Source organism: Propithecus coquereli, unplaced genomic scaffold, assembly GCF_000956105.1.
Source record: "Propithecus coquereli isolate 6110/MARCELLA unplaced genomic scaffold, Pcoq_1.0 Scaffold249, whole genome shotgun sequence".
NCBI lineage: Eukaryota > Metazoa > Chordata > Mammalia > Primates > Indriidae > Propithecus > Propithecus coquereli.
Genome location: NW_012148052.1, coordinates 3,549,937 through 3,569,867, shown reverse-complemented (window position 1 = coordinate 3,569,867; position 19,931 = coordinate 3,549,937). Strand labels below are relative to the sequence as shown.

The 19,931-nt window shown below is 39.3% G+C and overlaps 1 protein-coding gene across 1 annotated transcript in view; it reads left to right on the top strand.

The window, feature by feature from the left end:
* MACF1 (microtubule-actin crosslinking factor 1) overlaps nucleotides 1-19,931 on the top strand; it is a 215,682-nt gene that overhangs the window by 30,230 nt on the left and 165,521 nt on the right. Inside the window, exon 6 of the mRNA XM_012646667.1 lies at nucleotides 19,486-19,652. Coding sequence (XP_012502121.1) covers nucleotides 19,486-19,652 — 167 coding nt within the window. The remainder of the gene's footprint in view (nucleotides 1-19,485; nucleotides 19,653-19,931) is intronic.

Sequence of the window (19,931 nt, the reverse complement as noted above, 5' to 3'; positions counted from 1 at the left end):
TTTTCTTTGCAGTTCTTTTTGTCCTTAGTGTATATCTCCTAAGGATGTACAAATAATTGTATTTTAAAGTTACTTGAAATATAATAATTTTTGTGTTGTCAAACCACCAGTGTTTTTATTCGCTTTCAATTTTTAGGGATTACTTTTTTCTCTTTCAATCTTATTTTATGTTATGTAGATCATTTACATTTTTCCAAAGGGAAATTTTAAAAAGCAAATGCAAGGTGTATTCAGAGAAGCCTAACTTCTCTCTGCCCCCTCCATCCTGTTTCTCCCCTTTTGCTATAGTTAGCTAAATGTTTTAACATACCTTTTTGGTTATCATTCTATTGTTTGTTTATTTTAGGAAAATGCATTCACTTTTAAAAAGCACTTTATCAAGGTGTTATTTATATACCATAAAATTCACTCATTTGTATTATGTGATTCAGTGATTTTTATGAGTTGTACAACCATTACTATAATTTAGTTTTGGAACATTTTTATCATCCCAGTAAGATCCCTTTTGTCCATTCACAGTTGTTGCCCACACCTATTACCAGCTTCAGGCAACCACTAATCTATTTTCTATCTCTAGATTCACCTAATCTGGGCACTTCATATAAATGGAATCATGTGATAGATGGTCTTTGTATCTGGCTTCTTTCACTTAGCATAATTTTTTTAGTATCATCCTGTTGCAGCATATATCAGTACTTCATTCCTTTTTAATGCTGAATAGTATTCTGTTGTAGGGATATGCTATATATTTTGTTTATCTATTAAGCAGTTGATGCACATTTGGGTTGTTTTCACTTTTAGGCCATTATACATAATGTTGATATGAATATTTGCAGACCAGTTTTTTTTTTTTTTTTTTTTTTTTTTACTATTTTGACTATTTTTATTTCAAAGCACTTCATGTACACTTGACAATTATTATAATCATCCCTATTTATATAAGGAAAACTGATATGACAGAGAGGTAAAGTTACCCACATAAAGTCACATCATTTTTTTAAAGTATCATATATTCAATTTAGCAAATATTTTTTTTTTTCCTTTTTCTTTTCGAGACAGAGTCTGGCTCTGTTGCCCTGGCTAGAGTGCCGTGGCATCAGCCTAGCTCACAGCAACCTCAAACTCCTGGGCTCAAGCAATCCTCCTGCCTCAGCCTCCCAAGTAGCTGGGACTACAGGCATGTGCCACTATGCCCGGCTAATTTTTTCTATATATTTTTAGTTGTCCAGTCAATTTCTTTCTATTTTTAGTAGAGACGGGGTCTCGCTCTTGCTCAGGCTGATCTCGAACTCCTGACCTTGAGCAATCCACCCTCCTCGGCCTCCCAGAGTGCTAGGATTACAGGCGTGAGCCACCATGCCCGGCCTGCGAATATTTATTAAGTGGATATTTGTATGCCAGATACTCTTCCAGGGGCCACATAAAAGTGGTCAACAAAATGAGCAAAATCCATGTCTTCATAGAATTTTTATTCAGAAAAAGAATTATTTATTTATTAAACCTTATTTCATAATTTCCAGATATATGCAAATAAAAAGTTAGTGGAATGATATGATAATGAAATTTAGGGATTATGTTATACTGGCTTATTTAAAATGGCCTCTCTCTGGAAGCAGTCATATTTAACATCTTATCTGAGACTTCAATGAAATATGAGGATCCAGAAAAAAATATCTGATATCACAGATTCCTTAGCAGAAGGAAAGTACTTGGCATGCTCAAAGGATAAATAGAGCATGTCTGTGGCTGGAGAAAATAGAGAAAGAGAAAGATAAGAGAGGAGGGAACTTTGACTGATATACTAAGTTTATAAGATTCTCTTTCCCTAATCTCCCTCACCCTTTTATTAGAAGTATGCACTAGTTAATTATATCCCTCAGCATTAAAAAAAAAAAAAAACACACTAGAAGTGTCTGTAGAGAACTTTTCCTTGTACTTATATTTTGTATACATTAATCTGTTTTATTCTAATTGCTGCAGTCAAACACTAAATGGGGTTCTGTGTTGATCTCAATTATTAATACATAGAAATCCAAAAGTCAAAGGTGAGTGAAAAGCAACTCAGGAATCAACAGCACTGATAAATACATTGTAAGTCAGGAATACATAACTTTGTCTCAGCAGTATGAGACAAACACTCTGACAAAGTAGGTGGAACTTAGCCTGTTGCAGACCAGTCTTTATGTGGATTTATGTTTTTATTTGTCTTGTGTATATACCTAGGAGTGGAACTGCTGGATTGTATGGTAAATTTAACTTTTTAAGAAACTGCCAAACTATCTTGTAAAGTGGCTGTACCATTTTACATTTCTACCAGCAATGTATTATATGAAGGTTCCTGTTTCTCCACATCTTCCCCAGTATTTATTGTCTGTTTTAGATGACAGCCATCACAATGAGTGTAAAACTGTATCTCCTCGTGGTTTTACTTTGTAGGGAAATGTATTCTTTAATTGAATGCCACAAACATTTACTGAGAACCAGCTATGAACAAGGTCTTAGGTAGAGCCTATGAAAGAAACAAAATCAAACTAATACAAACTATCTATTAATAGTTCTCCCCCTAATTCAGGGGAGAAGAGACATATCATAAAATGAGTTGATAGAGGTTTTGGAGGTGTGGGACAGGGTGATGGAACACAGTATGAACTCCACAATTGGCAGCAATTATTGGTAACAACTTGTTATAATTATTAATGGACCTTATAACTTCCAGGGCTTTTGACCCAGCCCACTGTTCTCTTTCCTGTTACCAATTTTACAGAAAGGTATAAACAGCTTTGGCCTAGTCTTCTATCTATTATACTTTTCTTTGTTTGTTATTTTAGCACAGAATGCCTATTTGTCTTCTCTTGGCTCTGCTACCCATTTTCCAAGTTGCAGCTAACTAACTACCAATTCCTTGTCTTCACTGTTCTTGAAGGCTAGGTGTTTGTCTGTACTAGCTAAGCGTTTAGGAGTGTGGGGAAAGATTCCCTGCTTGCAAAGTTTTTGATTGGTTGATAAAGAGATCATGTAGCACCTCTATCCTCCCTGTCTTGCAGCAGACAGTGCATGATATGTCTCTTGCTAGTTATTGGTGTGGTTTTCTAGTCTTTTATTATTATCTGTTAGCTGTTCTCACTAAGAACACATACTATATAAAGCCAAATAGAAATGCAGAGTAGAACTGTTAAATTAGGGAATCAGCAAAATAGTCATGATAGTCAATCTCTGTTATTGATGCTAATGAAGTAGAATAATGATACACATGTAGATATAAGTGGTTTTTTCCAAGCTTGTTTTAAAGTATGTGTGAACATTTATAGTTTTTCTAAAAGATGTAAGTTCTTGATAGACTCTGACAAAACTAGATTTCTAGATCTCAGATGTTTGTTAAATACTAGTATATGTCTAACATTCTGAAGTTTAAAAGAAAAAAAAACAAAACAGGGAGTTCAGGTAAAAGGTGGTCTTAGCTGGCTAGTCTTGAGGTTTACATTTTTTGTGTACTTTATGGTACTTTGTGCTTGGCATATAGATGAGGCACTATTCACGTTGTGGAAGGAATGAATGAATTCTTTCACTCTGGCTGTCTGTGTGGGAAACCTATGTAAACAGTTATCTAGAAAAATCCAAAGCAGGCCATGTGTTAAGAGCCCAGGCTAGACGACAAAAGGTCCAGGTGAAAGTTGTGATCAGAGTTAACTTAGTAAAATAGTGGAAGCAGCCACTAAGAAGAAAAACAAGCACCCAAACTTTGGACTTTGGAACATATCTACTTTCTTTTGAGCCTAGTCAAAAAAAGAGAGTACAGACAGATGCTCCTCAACTTATGATAGGGTTGTGTCCTGATAACTCCATCATAAGTTGAAAATAATGCAAGCCAAAAATGCGTTTAATACACCTAACATACTGACCATCGTAGCTTAGCCTAGCCTACCCTTAAATGTGCTCAGAACACTTACATTAGCCTATAGCTGGGCAAAATCATCTAACACAAAGCCTATTTAATACTAAAGTATTGAGTATCTCATGTAATTTATTGAAAACTACTAAAAGTAAAAAACAGAATGGTTATATGGGTTCACAAAGTACAGTTTCTACTGAATGTGTATAGATTTTGCACCACTGTAAAGTCAAAAATCATTTAAGTCAAACCATCTTAAGTCAGCGACCGTCTGTGTATTAGGATCTTCCCAGGGGCCTGGAGGTGTCTCATAACTTTTAGCTTTAGTAATAAATGGGAAGAAAAGGGATTTACTGTAGGTCAGGCACTGAGCCAAGTGCTTTATAGACATTATCTCATTAACCTTGTCTACAACCCCATTAAGTAGGTGGTAGTATGCACATTTTACAGATAAGGAAACTGAATCACCTAGTAAATTAATTAAGTTACTTAGCTAGTAAGTTATCAGAGCTGGGAATTTGAACCTAGGTCTACTTCAGTAAAATCTCTCCTCCTTTCCTAGACCAGTTTTCCTCTGGAGCAGAAGGAAATGAAAACCTGATTTGTCTGACATATGCAGAGATTTAAAAAAGAATAGGCTCACAGAAATAAATATGCTAGGATTCATCAGGCTCTTCAGAGAAACTCTATAGCATTAGCCATCATATTAAGCAGCTGTCTCTCTTGCTTCTGAGTTGATCAATTTCAGGAATTTGGTTTGCTTGTATTTCATTGATTAAAATTCAAGCACAGACCTTAGGGTGTGCAGCTTAAAAGTTTCATAATTCCAGTTTTACTCATTGGTGGAGGTAGGGTACCTGCCTAGAGAACTTCATATTGCAATGTTAGATTTTTTGCTAATTAAGTGATCTGCTGTGGTCTGAGTTTCTCTCCCACGCTGTTTCCCTCTTATTTCTTGCTGTGGTACGTGATGGCCATAAGATGGTGCTGCAGATTTGCAGTCAGCCTCAGGAAAAGGCTTAGGGGAGAAACAACTACTGCAGTTGTGAATGAGGCATCAGTAGGGTCTCAGAAGGGATTGTGTAGAAGCTGTTGTTTTAGGGCTTCTTGTTGCTTTCCTTTTGTGGTCTTGTCCTTTTTCTATCCTTTTAGGTTTCTAGGAAAGGTATGGCTAGGTAGGGCTGTGCTGGTACAAGTCTTTAGGGCTTGCACAGAGCCAGGCAGGCTGGTGCTCTCTGCTGCGTGGTCTGGATCTTTTTGGTGTAGAATAAATAGCTGCAACAGAAAAGAAACACATTTAACTTCTTTTCTTCAACTCCATTCAGAGCCGTTTGGGTTGTAGTGTTTCTCATCTGTCAGACACTATACTAAAGAAATTGGGGTAAGGGGATCCCATTGACATTGCAGGGTGATTTTGGAATCCAATTTTTACAATCTGAAATTCAGACTTCCTACTGTACTGCAGTTTGAGTAAAAACCACCTGAGCCTCATATTAGTAGTTTCTTCTCTTGCTCTCAAATGTCAGCATTATCTCTTTGTTTGAGCTTTTAGTCCATGTAGAGTCTAGTTGTCAATTCAAAACAGTGGGGGAACCTCTGGGCATAACTGGCAGCTGAGCACAGACTTCTGTCCCTGAAGTAATTAGAGGTAGCAGTTGGGATCAAAATTAAAAGTCTTAAGGTCAAACAGAAGTTCATGTTCTAGCTTTGCCACTTACTGGCTGTGTAAACTTGGGCAAATTAATCAACTTTCTTAAACCTCAGTTTCTTCACCTGTAAACTGTAAAATAATAGGTTTGACCTCGTATGGTTACTGTGAGAATTAAATGAGATAGTCCATGTAACTAGCTTCACACATGCTTGGCACATAACAAGCGCAAAAAAATGTTAGCTGTCTGCAGTGGCAGCATCAGTGTTTACTGTTGAACATTTGTGTCAAATATTGTTCAGCAGAGACCCTGTTTCTCTGTTCTCTTTGGAAGTGGTATCTTTTTACCAAGCTTGCATATACTATAAACTGATTTTTGGGTTTTTCCTCTGTGCGTGTCATTTACCGGTAGAATTAGCAGATCTTTCTCTTCTTCTCTTTCTTTCTTTTTTTTTTTTTTAAAGGAAAAGGAGAGAAATAAATGCTATAGAAGGCTAGATCTTTAAAGTCTGTGTTTCTTAACTGTGAGGAGTAGGCTCTGATCTGTCTTCAGGTTACAATTCGATTAAAATAATTTTATAGTATTCTGACCTGAAAAAATGGAGAATATGTATATCTTGCTTAATATTTTCTTTTGGGCATCTTGGTGCAACAATTAAAATCTATTTCATTTTGTAGTTTGGGAGCCATAATTGCAGCTTCCCCGGCCCTGGTTCTTCTTGGCCATTCCCTTCCCTTGCTGGTTGGTACCAGCTGAGCTGGTTTGCTTTTTCTCTCTTTGATATTGTTCTCCTCCTTCCTCCACGTTACCTTCTCCCATGGCCTCTCTTCTTTTCTCCTCCCTTTTCCATTTACTCTTACGTTTTCCCTCTTCCTCCTCCCCTCCCTGATTTCTCCCCTCCCCTGGTTTCTAGCTCCTTTTTGCTTTCTGTTTGTGTTACTGAGGGCAGTGCTCCAATTACCTCATATTTGGAGAGAGGAAGCTGCAGCCAATCCGGTTTCTGTCTGCTTTTAGGTCAAGTGATTTCTGAACTGCAGTGAGATGCTTTGAATTTGTCTTGTTGCAGCTCTGAGCCTGTAAGATGGCTGTCTGAATCGGCAGCGGCTGGAGGAGACAGAGAGAGGCGGGGAGGGAGGGAGAAAGAATTGGAGGGATTGCTGGCATAGTGCATGTTTTTAAATGTGCATCGAATCCGATGAAGCCAAGGTCAGGATTTCTCTGGGATCCCGGGACTGGCTTAGCTGCGTTTTTGCTGAGATTAGGAGAGGAAAGAAATGGGAAATACACTGGGCTGTGTTAAGGAGCCGAAAGAGTCAATAGCTATTCCTGAGAAGGCTCCCATATCTCCTAAGAAAAGGGTTCGGTTCAAAAGGAAGTGGAAGGGGAAGAAAATCCCTACTCCAGAGGCGTCTCATGAGGAAGAACCCTCGGAAGGAACTGGAGTCATTGAAGAGACTGAAACCCTAATGAAGTTAACAGTGAGTCTCCAAGAGGAGGACAGAGTGGGAGGGGTAGAGTGTACCCCTCCAGACATTTTGCTGCCTGGGGACTCAGCCCCCAACTCAGGGGTGGGCGATCAGGGGATGATAGTGCAGGTGAAGGAGAGATTCCAAGGGGAGATCCAGACTGCTCACCTTTTGTTAGGGAATGAGTCATCAGTTGCTGGAGGGGTCTGGGATTCCCTGGAAGAGGGGATGACTGTCATTGCTCACCTGCGTGATAACCCAGCAGAAAGGAACTGCGAGAAGTCAGTGAGCCAACTGGTGGAATTTCCGAGGACAGCATCCTGCAGCAGCAGGGCTGTGCTGCTCCCTTTGCAAGGAGAGACTGCGGTAGAAAAAGAAAGTACTCTACTTGGGTTTCAGAGCAGCGCTTTGCCTAGGACAGACTCCCCCACTAACACAGGAAATCAAGACCAACTTTCAGAAGGCTGGAGTGTGGGGGGAGGAACAAAGAGTATTTCAAGTGCCCCTCAGACAGGTTCCTGGATTGCAGAATGTTCTGTTCCTTCATCACTGCTGGACTGGTCGGGAGCCCAGAGAGGCACAGAGCCTGCCCATGTGGGTTGGGTGCCCCCACAGGGTCCCAGACTGCCTCCTTCTCAGAGTGATTTGTCCATCGGTGGCATGACTGTGAGCATTTTGCCCTCCTCCTCTGGCTATGGCAGTGATGGGCTGCACTTACACGGGATCCAGCCTAAAGATACAGAACCTGAAAAGAGTTCTACGTCCTTCTCGGAAGAGGATGGCACCCTTTCTTTGGAGGCAAGCCACACCCCATCTTGGGGTCTGGAAGAGGTAGGTGGGCATGTTCAAGGGATAATCAAACCACTGTTTGGATTCCTGGCCCTCAAATGTATTAAATCAGAGTGTGGTGAGCAGTGAGGATCTTAGTGCTTCTCGAACTCACCCCTATGATGAGCACTGTGAGTTAGTGACTGCTAGGGCTGGGCAAGCAGAATCTATTTCAGGTCTGCCCCTTGGTGCTTGAAACCAAGTCTTGTCTCTGGGGAATCCCTGATTCTGGGTAGCCAAGCGGCATAATTGCTTGAGCTATCTGGTGGGGTTATCTCTCGAGGTGCAATGCTAGATAGTACTTAACTCTCAAGCAGGTCTGTTCACCAGTTTCCCTGCTACAAGTTGTGTTGTAGCACAAAGGACAATGGGGAGGCCTAGCTGAATCTCTGAAATGAATGTGGAAGGGGAGAGGCAGCTATCATCAGTGTACTTGCTCTTCTTCCCTGGAGAATGATGCTCTTTCTAGAGCTGATGCAATCCCATTCCTGTGGAAAACTCTCATTCAGTATTTGTATAGGTGGAAAGTGCACATCCTTCTTTGGTTCCTAATTCCAGGATTAGAGGAGGGGGAGCATAGAGTTATCCAGGGATTAGTTGAGAGAGACAGAGAGAGAGAGAGAGAGAGAGAGAGAGAGAAAGGTATTAGGTTCAAAGCTAGAAAAGTTTGTGGTTGAACTTGTTCAGGGCTTTGTCATGTTTTTGTTTTTGAGGTATATATTGAGGCATAGGTGGTTATGGTTGCTGTGGGTGTTATTAAGGGTCAAGGAGCAAGTGAGAATTCAGAAATATGGACACTGAGATAAGGACTCAGCAAGACCCTGGTGAGACACAGAATCTGGCATGTGGGTGTGTGATTATGTAGGTGACTGAAGTTATAATTTCCCAGTGGCCAAAGAACTTTTACTGGCATGTTGGTCTCTGCAGCAGAAGAAATAAAAACTTCAGGATCTCGAAGCAGCAAGAGGTGGAAGATGAAGTAGGGCACTTTCCTTGCCTAGGCTGTGGGCGGCCGACACTACAGAGGGGCCCTGAAATATGCCGAGCAGGGACGTGGCCCACCTACTCCTGCCCTGCTTATCACCAACAGCATGAGACTGAGGACAGACACAAATTTTAAGCTGATCTGTGTTTAAAATTTCCTCTGGGGATGGGTTTCCCCCATGGATAGCCTCATTTCAGTACCCTTTGTTATTAGAGTTTGGAGACTCCCAACAATTTGAAGAAAAAGTGGCCATTGAAAAATATCTATTATATGGATGGGCAAGAGTCTCCTTGGCTTCATGTAAAAATAGATGTATGTGTGTGTACACATGCACAAGCATGTGTCATGGCAGGAAGGAGGGTAGTGAGACTACTGGAATGGGGCATGTGAGTATTTGGGTTTCACTGGATAAGAGTGAATGTCAAAGTCAACTTGTATCTTGTAAAAGTTGGATTGGATATAGAATAGTTGAGGGTAAAACCAACTGCTGAACTGATTGTTCTTTTAATACCATTGGCACTGAAGTTGACATTGTGGGGTCATCATAATATTATAGGATACATGTTCATAATTGAATGTGAGATTTTTAGGAAGTTTAGAGTGTAAAATTTTAGGAACTCCTGGTGAAATCAATCTTAGATAATGGACCGTGGGTAGCAATGGTGCTTTTGTATGGGATGGATCTCCATGCTGGGAAGGGAAAGTCCCGTGAGAGTCTGTAAGGAGCCATAAAGAAAAGATAGGTAGGAGAAGCCTTTGGACCGTGATCTGTAGATTGACAGTATTGACAGTGGTGTGATTCTTTTGCTGTTCAGCATGAGTCAAATTGGTATGTGATGTTTTCTGGGCAGCCAACCTCTGGATCCATTCCTTCTACCCTTTCCATGCAGACAGACAGAGCCAGACCACTCAGTTATAGAGCCAAGGCTGAAAAACTAAACAACTGTCTCTCAGCTCAGACACCTGGCACGTTTCTGAGACTCTGTGTCCATGTGTGATGCAGGGACCACAGGCTAACCATCCTGTATGACAGATAAGAAGTAACTTCTCAAGATAAGTTTGAAATCCCTTCAGAAAGAAAGTCCTTAATGCCAAGGGGCCTGAAACGCCCACTTGTCTCTGAAGGAACTATCTTCAGGGAGCTGCTCCCCTCACTCGCGGTTGTTCACAGGCCTTGAGGACTGACGGCAGCAGCCAGGGACAGAGAGGGCAGCTTGTACTGACACTGATACTCCAGGCGAGAGCATCTGACTGGAGTGTGAGCTCCCTCTGCTGAGGGTGGGAGCACTGGGAGGACACAGGTCAGAAGAGCAGCTGCTGTCATTCACACGCCAGCTACTTCCTAAACAGGAGGACAGCTGGCAGTTCAACAGAGTTGATTTTTTGCTTGCTTTTTTGGTGCTTGTTTTTTTTGTTTGTTTTTGTTTTTTAAATATGTCAGAGTAGTAACCCTCCTCAGAAAATAACTCGAGTTCCGGAGTGGTGTCTCTCTTCGGCATAACTCCGGCTGCATTCTCTCTCCTGTTGATTATTAGTCCAGGACATGTTGATGGGAGTGGGACCAGGTGATTGCTAGACTTTGCAATGGTTTTGCTGCTTTTCAGGGTGAGAGAACTGGGAACTGATTCTGATTCTTGCTGAGTAGGGGGTTTAGATAATGAAGATAAATGGTTTGCTTTCCTGTTCATCTGATATAGTTGATACTTCCCTTGTCAGTAAATAGTTAACACAGAAGCAGGATGAGGGGGGTCAGCTGACAAAAATGATTTTTAGAATGATAAGTAGACTAGGATTTGGAGCTGGATAGGAACAGGTTAATAGCGATTGTACTTTGATGTCAGACAAAGACCTTCTCTAGTCCATTCCTTCTCACAGGACTCCCTGTCCCCAGCTGCCATCAATATCCATAATACCTGGCTTATTTGAACAAGGAAAATTGTTGAAAATCCCTTTCTCCTCCCCATCTTGGCTCCTGCTGCCAATCTTTCCCACATTGGAATCCCGTTGACTGAAGAATTTGACTCTATTTTCCAGTGTCCTTGCCACAAACCCACAGAGTCCCTACACTTTCAGGTAAATAGATAGCGGGGGGCTAGAAATGATGAGAAAGAGATCGATTGGTGTATTATTTTATGGGCTCAGCCTTTTCAGTTTACAAGTATCGCTTTCCCACATTTCCTCTTTAATTATAAGGAAAGTTATTTTACTAATTTTGGCGTTCTGTTCTAAGAAGAAAGCCAAACTAACCAGCTGATACTACTGGAGGAATGCAGAAGTCAGAGCTTTTTATAAGAAAGGATTTGTTTCTTTTATAAAAAATTTTACATAATTAAAAATATTGCCAACGAATCATTATTATTAGGTGTAACAATGGTGTTGTGGTTGTTTTGTTAAAAAAAGAGTCCTCTTAGAGATACATACTGAAATGGTATGTGTGAGATTTGCTTTATAATAATAGGGGAGGGGTGAAATGGGTAGAGTATAGATGAAACAAGCTTAGCCATGGGTTGATAATGGTTGAAACTAGGTGATGGGTAGGTACATAGGGGCTCATTATGCTATTCTGTCTCCTTTTGTATTTGAAAATTTCCATTTCGAATGAGAAGTTAAGAAACACAAAATTGTATAAAAATAAAATGGAAAGTTAAGAAAATAAATTGTATAAAAATAAATGTAATAATGGAAAAATTACTATATAATGTGTATACAGTTGGCCCTCTGCATCGTGGGTTCCACATCTGTGGATTCAACCTAACTATGAATTGAAAATATTTGGAAAAAGAAGTTATGCCTGTACTGAACATGTATAGACTTTTTCTCTTTGTCGTTATTCCCTGAACAGCACATACTATAACACCTATTTACGTAGCATCTACATTATATTAGGTATTACAAGTAATCTAGAGATGATTTAAAGGATGTGTATAGATTATATACAAATACTCTGTCATTTGATATCTGAGACTTGATCATCCGTGGATTTTGGTATCCTCAGATTTTGGTATCCGAGGGAGGTCCTGAAACCAATCCCCCATGAATACCTAGGGATAACTGTACTGAAAGGAGTCAATATCCAGAATATATGAAATGTTGTATAGGTTAAGTGGTTTAAGAGTGTGTGGAGCCAGATTAGCTGGGTTTGAATCCAGTTCTAGCACTTACTAGCAATATACCTTTGGCCAAGTTACGTCTCTGTGCCACAATTTTCTCATTTGGAAATTGAAGATAAAAGTAGTATACACTTAATAGGGTTGTTATGAGAACTATGAGAGTTAATATAAGTAAAGCACAATAGATGTTAGTTATTAATATTTTATTTAAAGAATCTCAAACAACAACAACAAAGACAAACACCCTTGTAGAAAAATAGTGGAAAGCCCAGGAATAAGCAATTCACAAAAAAAGAAATCCAAATGCCTTATACATATAAGAAGACTCTTTCTCACTAATAATCAAGGTTATAAAAATCAAAACAACAGGCGGGTGGTCACAGTGGCTCATGCCTGTAATCCCAGAACTTTGGGAGACCCAGGCAGGAGGATCTCTTGAGGCCAGGAGTTTAAGACCAGCCTGAGCAACATAGCAAGACCCTGTCTCTACTAAAAATTCAAAAAATAAAACTAGCCAAGTGTGGTGGTACTTGCCTATAGTCCTAGTTATTTGGGAAGCCGAGGCAGGAGAATCATTTGAACCCAGGAGTTCAAGGTTTTTACAGCGAGCTATGATGGTGCCACTGCACTCTAGCCTGACAGAGTGACAGAGTGAAGGCCCTGTCTCCAAAAAAAAAAAAAACAAGAATAAATACCATTTTATACCCACCAGATGGCTAAAAATACTTAGCATAAGTGAGGATATAAAGTGATGGAAAAACCTTTTGTAACCTATGGATAAAAGTATAAATTGGTACTGTTATATAGAGAGTAGTATGACAATATTTTATAAAATTGAAAAATGCCTATATTCTATGACCTAGGATTTCCATTCTAGTTATATTCCCTAGTGAGACCTCTAAGACTCTGATTTTCACTCCTGACCCTTCCCTAACTCTCATATTGGTAATAAACACCTTCTTTCTCTCTATTCCCACAAACATAGCTGCCATCAGATCCCTTTGGCTGGCATTTGTAATGAACCACTGCACTGTGCCCTCACCTGCTTCTTGAATGAAAGTTTTCAAAGTCTAATGCCTTCTCTGTTGGTGGGATAAGGTCAGCTAGAGACTTGCTTAGAATATCTGGTCTCATTCCCCGAGACTTATATAGACCTACAAAGTCCAAACTCCTTAGCCTGGTATACAACCCCTTCGTAATTTGTCTAATCTTTTCTCCTATCAGTTCCCAAATTGAACCTTCCTGTTTTAACAGATCACCCCCTTAACTATCTACTATTTCTGTTTCAACTTATCTCAATTTCTTATGTAAACTTTGTTTACACCCAGTTTCTACCTGGAATTCTTTTTTTCCCTTCTCTTTGTCTATTCTATAGCATCCTTCAAGGATGTGTTTAAATTACACTTCTTCAAGAAATCTTTTGGGCTGGGTGCGGTGGCTCACGCCTGTAATCCCAGCACTCTGGGAGGCCGAGGCAGGAGGATCGTTTGAACTCAGGAGTTTGAGACCAGTCTGAGCAAGAGCAAGACCCCTTCTCTACTAAAAATAGAGAGAAATTAGCTGGACAACTAAAAATATATAGAAAAAATTAGCTGGGCATGGTGGCGCGTGCCTGTAGTCCCAGCTACTCGGGAGGCTGAGGCAGAAGAATTGCTTGAGCCCAGGAGTTTGAGGTTGCTGTGAGCTAGGCTATCGCCACGGCACTCTAGCCCAGGCAACGGAGTGAGACTCTGTCTCAAAAAAAAAAATAAAAAAGAAAGAAATCTTTTGATCATTCCAGTCCATATTAATATTCTACTCTGCTGAGATTCTGTATTGGATATTACTGTAATGATTGCTCTTTTGGCATTAAATTATGCATAACTCTTTCATGTCACCTACCACATATGACAAAATATAAGGTGAACATTTCTTACCTCTAGAAATTAGCTTTTAGGAAAGAGGGATTCTCTTCGTTTTTGACTTCTTGTTATTGAGCTCCCAGTGAGGTTATAGTCAGTTTGTGAAAAAGGATGAATAAATCTGTGTCACCATCTGCTAGTTCAATTAATATTAGCTTTTGTGGAGATCAACTGACACAATTGGTTAAACAAAAAAGAGAGCTGGTCCGAGTGCAGTGGTGTTTACAACCAATTGATCACAACCAGTTACAGAGTTCTTCATTCCTTCTTTACTCCCACTGTTTCGCTTGACTAATAAAAAAATAAAAAGAAAGAGAGATACCAAAAATCTAAGAAGGTTTTAGTTATTGTTCTTGAATATAACTTCCTAATTTGAAGTATGGAATGTAATTTTGTACAAGCCTTAACATTAAAATCTTTGTAAAGGCCTTAACATTAATCACTTATAAAACGCACATGCGCACATATATCAGAGCAAGTGGTCACTTCATGGAGGTCATGGATCAGGAAAAAAAATGAATCCAGTGTTATGCAACTGGATTCTTGTGGTTTGACGTGAAATCTCTAGAGACATAATAGACTCAGAAAAGTCTTCTTGTATCTCTAAAATCTTAAAAAGCATAGATGACTTTTTTGAAACTTCACTGAAAAAGTAGTTTTATTGATGAAAAAGACATTGATGTCAAAGATGCATGTGAAGTTTGAATAATATGGTTCTTTGAAATGTAAAGGCAGAAAAAGCATTAATACTAAGTTAATGCATTAGATATACTGCTTAATTTTAACTATATCTATATGTGTAAATAAATTTCTAAGTTTATAGTGGGCACGGTGGCGCAGCTACTCAGGAGGCTGAAGCAGGAGGATCGCTTGAGCCCAGGAGTTTGAGGTTGTAGTGTGCCCTGCCACTGCACTATTGCAGGTTGTGTAGCCTGGACAACCTAGCAAGAACTTGTCCCTAAAAAAATTTTTTTTTACATAAAAGTTTACACATTCATTCAAGAGGACCACAAAGTTCTTCTTCCCTTCTCTCTCATTTACTTCTACCCATCTGTTGTCATTTGGGAAAATATTTGGGATAACCTTATTTTAGTTAGTTATGGCATGTCGGCACTATGTTCTTGCAGGGCAAGCATGTCTTTTTATGTTCGTTTGTTTGTTTTCCCCTTTCCCCCTGGCTAATACCTACTTAAAACTGAGCACAGATGTTATTGTCTCTGAGCAGTCCCTTGACATTGCTAGTTGGATTACTTGCTTACCTCTGTCACAAAATTGATCTCTCTGTGTAGAAAATTGTCACCCTGACTGAATTACTTGAGCTTGAGGCCTGAGACTATGTTTTTATTTTGAGATATCAAAAACTTAAGCAAAGCTCTTAGAACATAATGGTTGCTCAAAAAATATTAACAGAATAAATGATGTGTGACTTTTTTTGTTCTCCATGGTGCCTGGCATAGTGTTACGATGTCGTTCAATAAATACTTACTGAATTACTAGGAAAACATAAAGTTTCTGGGAATGCTTCAGAGAAGGAATTGACCAAGCCTTGGAAAGTGTGAGTTAAAGAAAATTCAAGTGGAATTTGCATATTCTCTGGCATGGTATTAAGGCTGTCCTCTTTTTCCAAATGGTCTCCTGTTTAAAACCCAGATGAGGGAGAAAGCTCCCTGAAACTGAAGCTAGATGTTTGCATTTGGGAGATTAAGGTAAAAGCTTCTGCATAGCCCAAGGGACAGCACTGTGCACACACATCACATGTGAGTATTATTACAAGAAGAGATGGACAGAAGCCAAATTTAATTACTGAGATGGTTGTGATGATGATCCCATTTTTCTTATCCAGTTTGCAGTCTAGGAAGGGCCCTAATCCAAGCAGGGTATTTTTTTCTTTCTCTGAGGGATTCAAACATTTCCCTGTCTCAGTACAGCTGTGTTTAAAATCTGAAGTAAAGCTGTTCATTGACATAGTTTTCAGTGCAATATATAGAAATACTGTGATTGGCAGGTAGGAGATGTCATCAGAGAGATTGTGGTTGTAATGGACATACAATATCAATTAACTAACTGGAATTTCATTTTTGGGTAAAGAACCCAAATACTCAGATTTCATTTTGCTTATCAAGTTTTATCCCTTTTTACTTCAATAAATCTATTTCCTCTTCCCAGCAGTATTTTCCCTTAATATGTATGTGAAGCAGCTACAGTGAAGGTACTGGGATATGTCAATGCTGGGTGGCATTTAGCCAGTGAGATAGGCAGCTAGAAATGTCGTTAAGGGGAACTGAAATAGAATTGGTGCTAGGAAGGAGCTGTTTACACTGGGATCACAGGATGGTGGCTTGGATAACATGATACATCATTGGGTCCTGGGCTTTGTAGCTCCATAGATTTTTTTTTTCTTCCCCAGTATACTTGGAGTTGATTGAGTTTTAGGAAATCGACTCAAAATTGATATGAATTAATTAATTTGCAAAATGAATTTTAACTGCCAAGCAATTATTTGAATCAACCACTCAGTCCATTTGTTACTTTAGAATATCTATATGGGAAGCAAATTATAACACGAAGGTTGTCAGGTGAATGTAGAGTCAGAGCAGAGAGGTCTGGTAAGTGGGGGATAGGTTTGGAGGATGGTCTCATTAGCTGGGACCATGAAAGTGTGACAACCTGATTACTCTTATAGAAATGTACCTGTCAAGGGCAGGAGAGCCCACTTGCCTTGAATCTTCTGGGTAGGGCACCATTTCACCTTCGCAGGTATGGGGACAACACTTCCTGGCTTCCCTTTTCTAGACTCCATGCCAACTTCCCTTACTTTTCTGCCCTCTCAGTCTTTCTTTGGACATCTTAGTAACATTTAGTAGTCTACAGCTTTTTGTTCTCAATAAAGCATTAAAGTTCCTGGCCCAGTTGTTCCTGGTTTTAAAGTATCTTCTGCTGATACTTAATCGCATCCATTGTGAGTTGAGTTTGTAAATTAAGTATTCAGACACTTGGAGGTGACTTAGTATTGATTGCCCACTTGTACTAACCACCAGGGAGGCTACTGCTTTCACAGTGCTGTACCTGATAGAGGCAACTGCGAGACAGATGTTCTGTTGACGTGCCAGTGCCTTCTCTGCCCCAAACACCCAGACCAAACATTGTGCTGGGTATGCTGTTTTATTATTATGGGAAGGAAATATGTGTTCTCTAGGCACTACTGACACCACCTTATTTAACTCTTGTAATGACCCCATAAGAAAGTCACTATCCTATGTTAAATATGGGGAAAATAGGGTGCAAGAGGCCTAATTGTTTTGCCTGGGGTCGCAGTCCTAATAAATGCCTCTTTTCAAATGCGTTATCTGTCTGATTCAAAGTCTCGTGCTTTTCCTTGTTAATAAAGATTATTTTAAAGTTTTGTTTTTTTTTTTCTTGAGACAGAGTCTTGCTCTGTTGCCTGAGCTAGAGTGCCGTGGCGTCAGCCAAGCTCACAGCAACCTCAAACTCCTGGGCTCAAGCGATCCTTCTGCCTCAGCCTCCTGAGTGGCTGGGACTACAGGCGTGCGCTACTATGCCCAGCTAATTTTTTCTGTATATTTTTAGTTATCCACCTAATTTCTTTCTATTTTTAGTAGAGACGGGGTCTCGCTCTTGCTCAGGCTGGTCTCGAACTCCTGACCTTGAGCATCCTCCCACCTCGGCCTCCCAGAGTGCTAGGATTACAGGCGTGAGCCACCATGCCCAGCCAGTTTTAAAGTTTTTATTATAAACATTATTAAAAACATTAAAGTTTTTATTTAAAGCTCGAAAAAAAGAAAAGTAGAAAGAGAATAAAATTATTTATAATCCCATTCTGGGGGATTGTAGAAGACTTTTAACCTTCTCTTGTTAACATCATTAACATTGGACTAAACTTACTTTACACACTGCTTCGAATTCACTAAGTTTGCTGTCAAAAAAGTGATCTGTTTCTGGATTCTAGGTAGTCTTTATCCCCAAACACTTTTACTTGCCTTTTTAAAAATTATTATTTCATTTATAAACCAACTGATTGTTAATTAAAACATGTCAAGTTCCCATCATATGAGAAGCACAATGCTGGGTGCAATGGGCAATATACAGAAGGACCATGACCACTGAGTCTCAGAGTTGGAGGTTATTTATTCCATGGCATCTGCTTGAACACATTCAGTGGTGAGGAGCTCTCCCTCAGACTGCTCTTCTTTTGTAGATAGTTGTGATTGTTAAGGTATGGCGCCAGCCCCTCAGGAAACCCACAGTGTTGGGGAGATGATTAAATATTTGAAATAATTGCCAGTAATGCAAAATAACATATAATTAAATAATGATACAGAATATCAGTGCTGTGGGAATTAGACAAGTAAGAATTGAAGGAAGACCATCATCCATACAAGAAAAAGGAAAGGGAACTCTATTTGTTGAGCATAACCCTGAGTTTGGGCTAGGTGCTTTAATGTGTAATCTTATTGATTATCACAGCGACCCTGAAAAGGTGGTAGGTATTATTCCTACTTTATAGGATTCAAACTTAGGTCTGTGTGGAATCAAAGACATGCACTTTTTCTTCTTCTGCACTGCCATCTCTCTAAAGTAGGTCTTGTGCTATATTTTGGGGAATTCTTTGTTTTTGTTTTTGGAAAGAGTCTCACTCCGTTGCCCTGGGTAGAGTGCCATGGTGTCAGCCTAGCTCACAGCAATCTTAAACTCCTGGGCTCAAGCAATCCTCCTTCCTCAGCCTCCCAGGGTTCTAGGATTACAGGTGTGAGCCACTGCACCCGGCCCTGGAGATTTCTTAAAATAGCTTTTCTTATTATTATAAAAATGTAGATGATGTAGAAAATGTAATAATCACTTGTAATGCTACCACTTGGAGATAACTATGATTGCTAGTTTGGTGTATTTCTTTCCAGTATTTATACTCTTATACATATAGTATACGCATCTGTATCATATGTACATATATGCATAAATATGAATGTATACTTAAATATTTTTTTGTATGTCTTTTATATGAAATTAGGATTACTGCCCACATTATTTTGTTTGTATTCTTTTTCTTTTCATAAAATTTGGTGGCCATTTTCCTATGTCATTAACATTTTCTAAAGCCTACCTTTTTAAGTGCTATGAGCAATTCTGTTCTACTGTAATTGTGCTATAATTTGTAACCAATTAATCCCTCATTAGAGTTTAAACTCTTTATAACTTTTTGCTAAATCATATTTATTATGCTTTGATAAGTTTTCTGGTATGAAATTATTTGTACATATCTCTGATGATTTCTTATCAAGTTGTATGTAGGTTTTAAGAATTTTGATTCAAAACTAACATACAGAGAAATTATGCCATTTATAATCTCTCTAGTGGCAATGTATGAGAATACCCAATTTTAGATATTTTCTCCAATCCTGAGTTGTATCATTAAAAACAAACCTTTCCTAATTTGATAGTTGAAAAATAACCTCTGATGGTTTTAATGTGCATTTCTTTGACTGCTAAAATCGTTGAACACATGTTGGAGTTGTCACCTATAAAATGCTGCCAGCCTTGGATCTCCCTCTTTTTCTAAGAGCCATAATGTATGGAGAAGAGAAGGTTAAAAGTCTTTGTCTTATTTATACTAAATTACTCTGTGTCCTATATTTTGGCAGATCTCTGACATCTACATTAGTGGAGAATCAGGGGACATGTCAGCCAAGGAGAAACTACTCCTGTGGACCCAGAAGGTGACAGCTGGTTACACAGGAATCAAATGCACCAACTTTTCCTCCTGCTGGAGTGATGGGAAGATGTTCAATGCACTTATTCACCGATACAGGTAAATGCAGTGGAATGTCAGTGCTCCTGCAGGGGCTTCTTCTCATGTCTTATTTATAATTAGTTATAATGCTATTTTCCCCCTTCAACCAAGAATCAAAGCTCTGATTCATTTATTCATTTGGAAAAGAAATATCTATTGAACTTAAACTTTTCTAGGCACTGGGCACATAGAGCAGTGAACAAAACGGCAAAAGTTCTTGCTGTCATGGAGCTTACCTTTGAGTGGGGAGAATAGACAATAAACAAATAAATATATGCTGTCATACCACAGTAAATG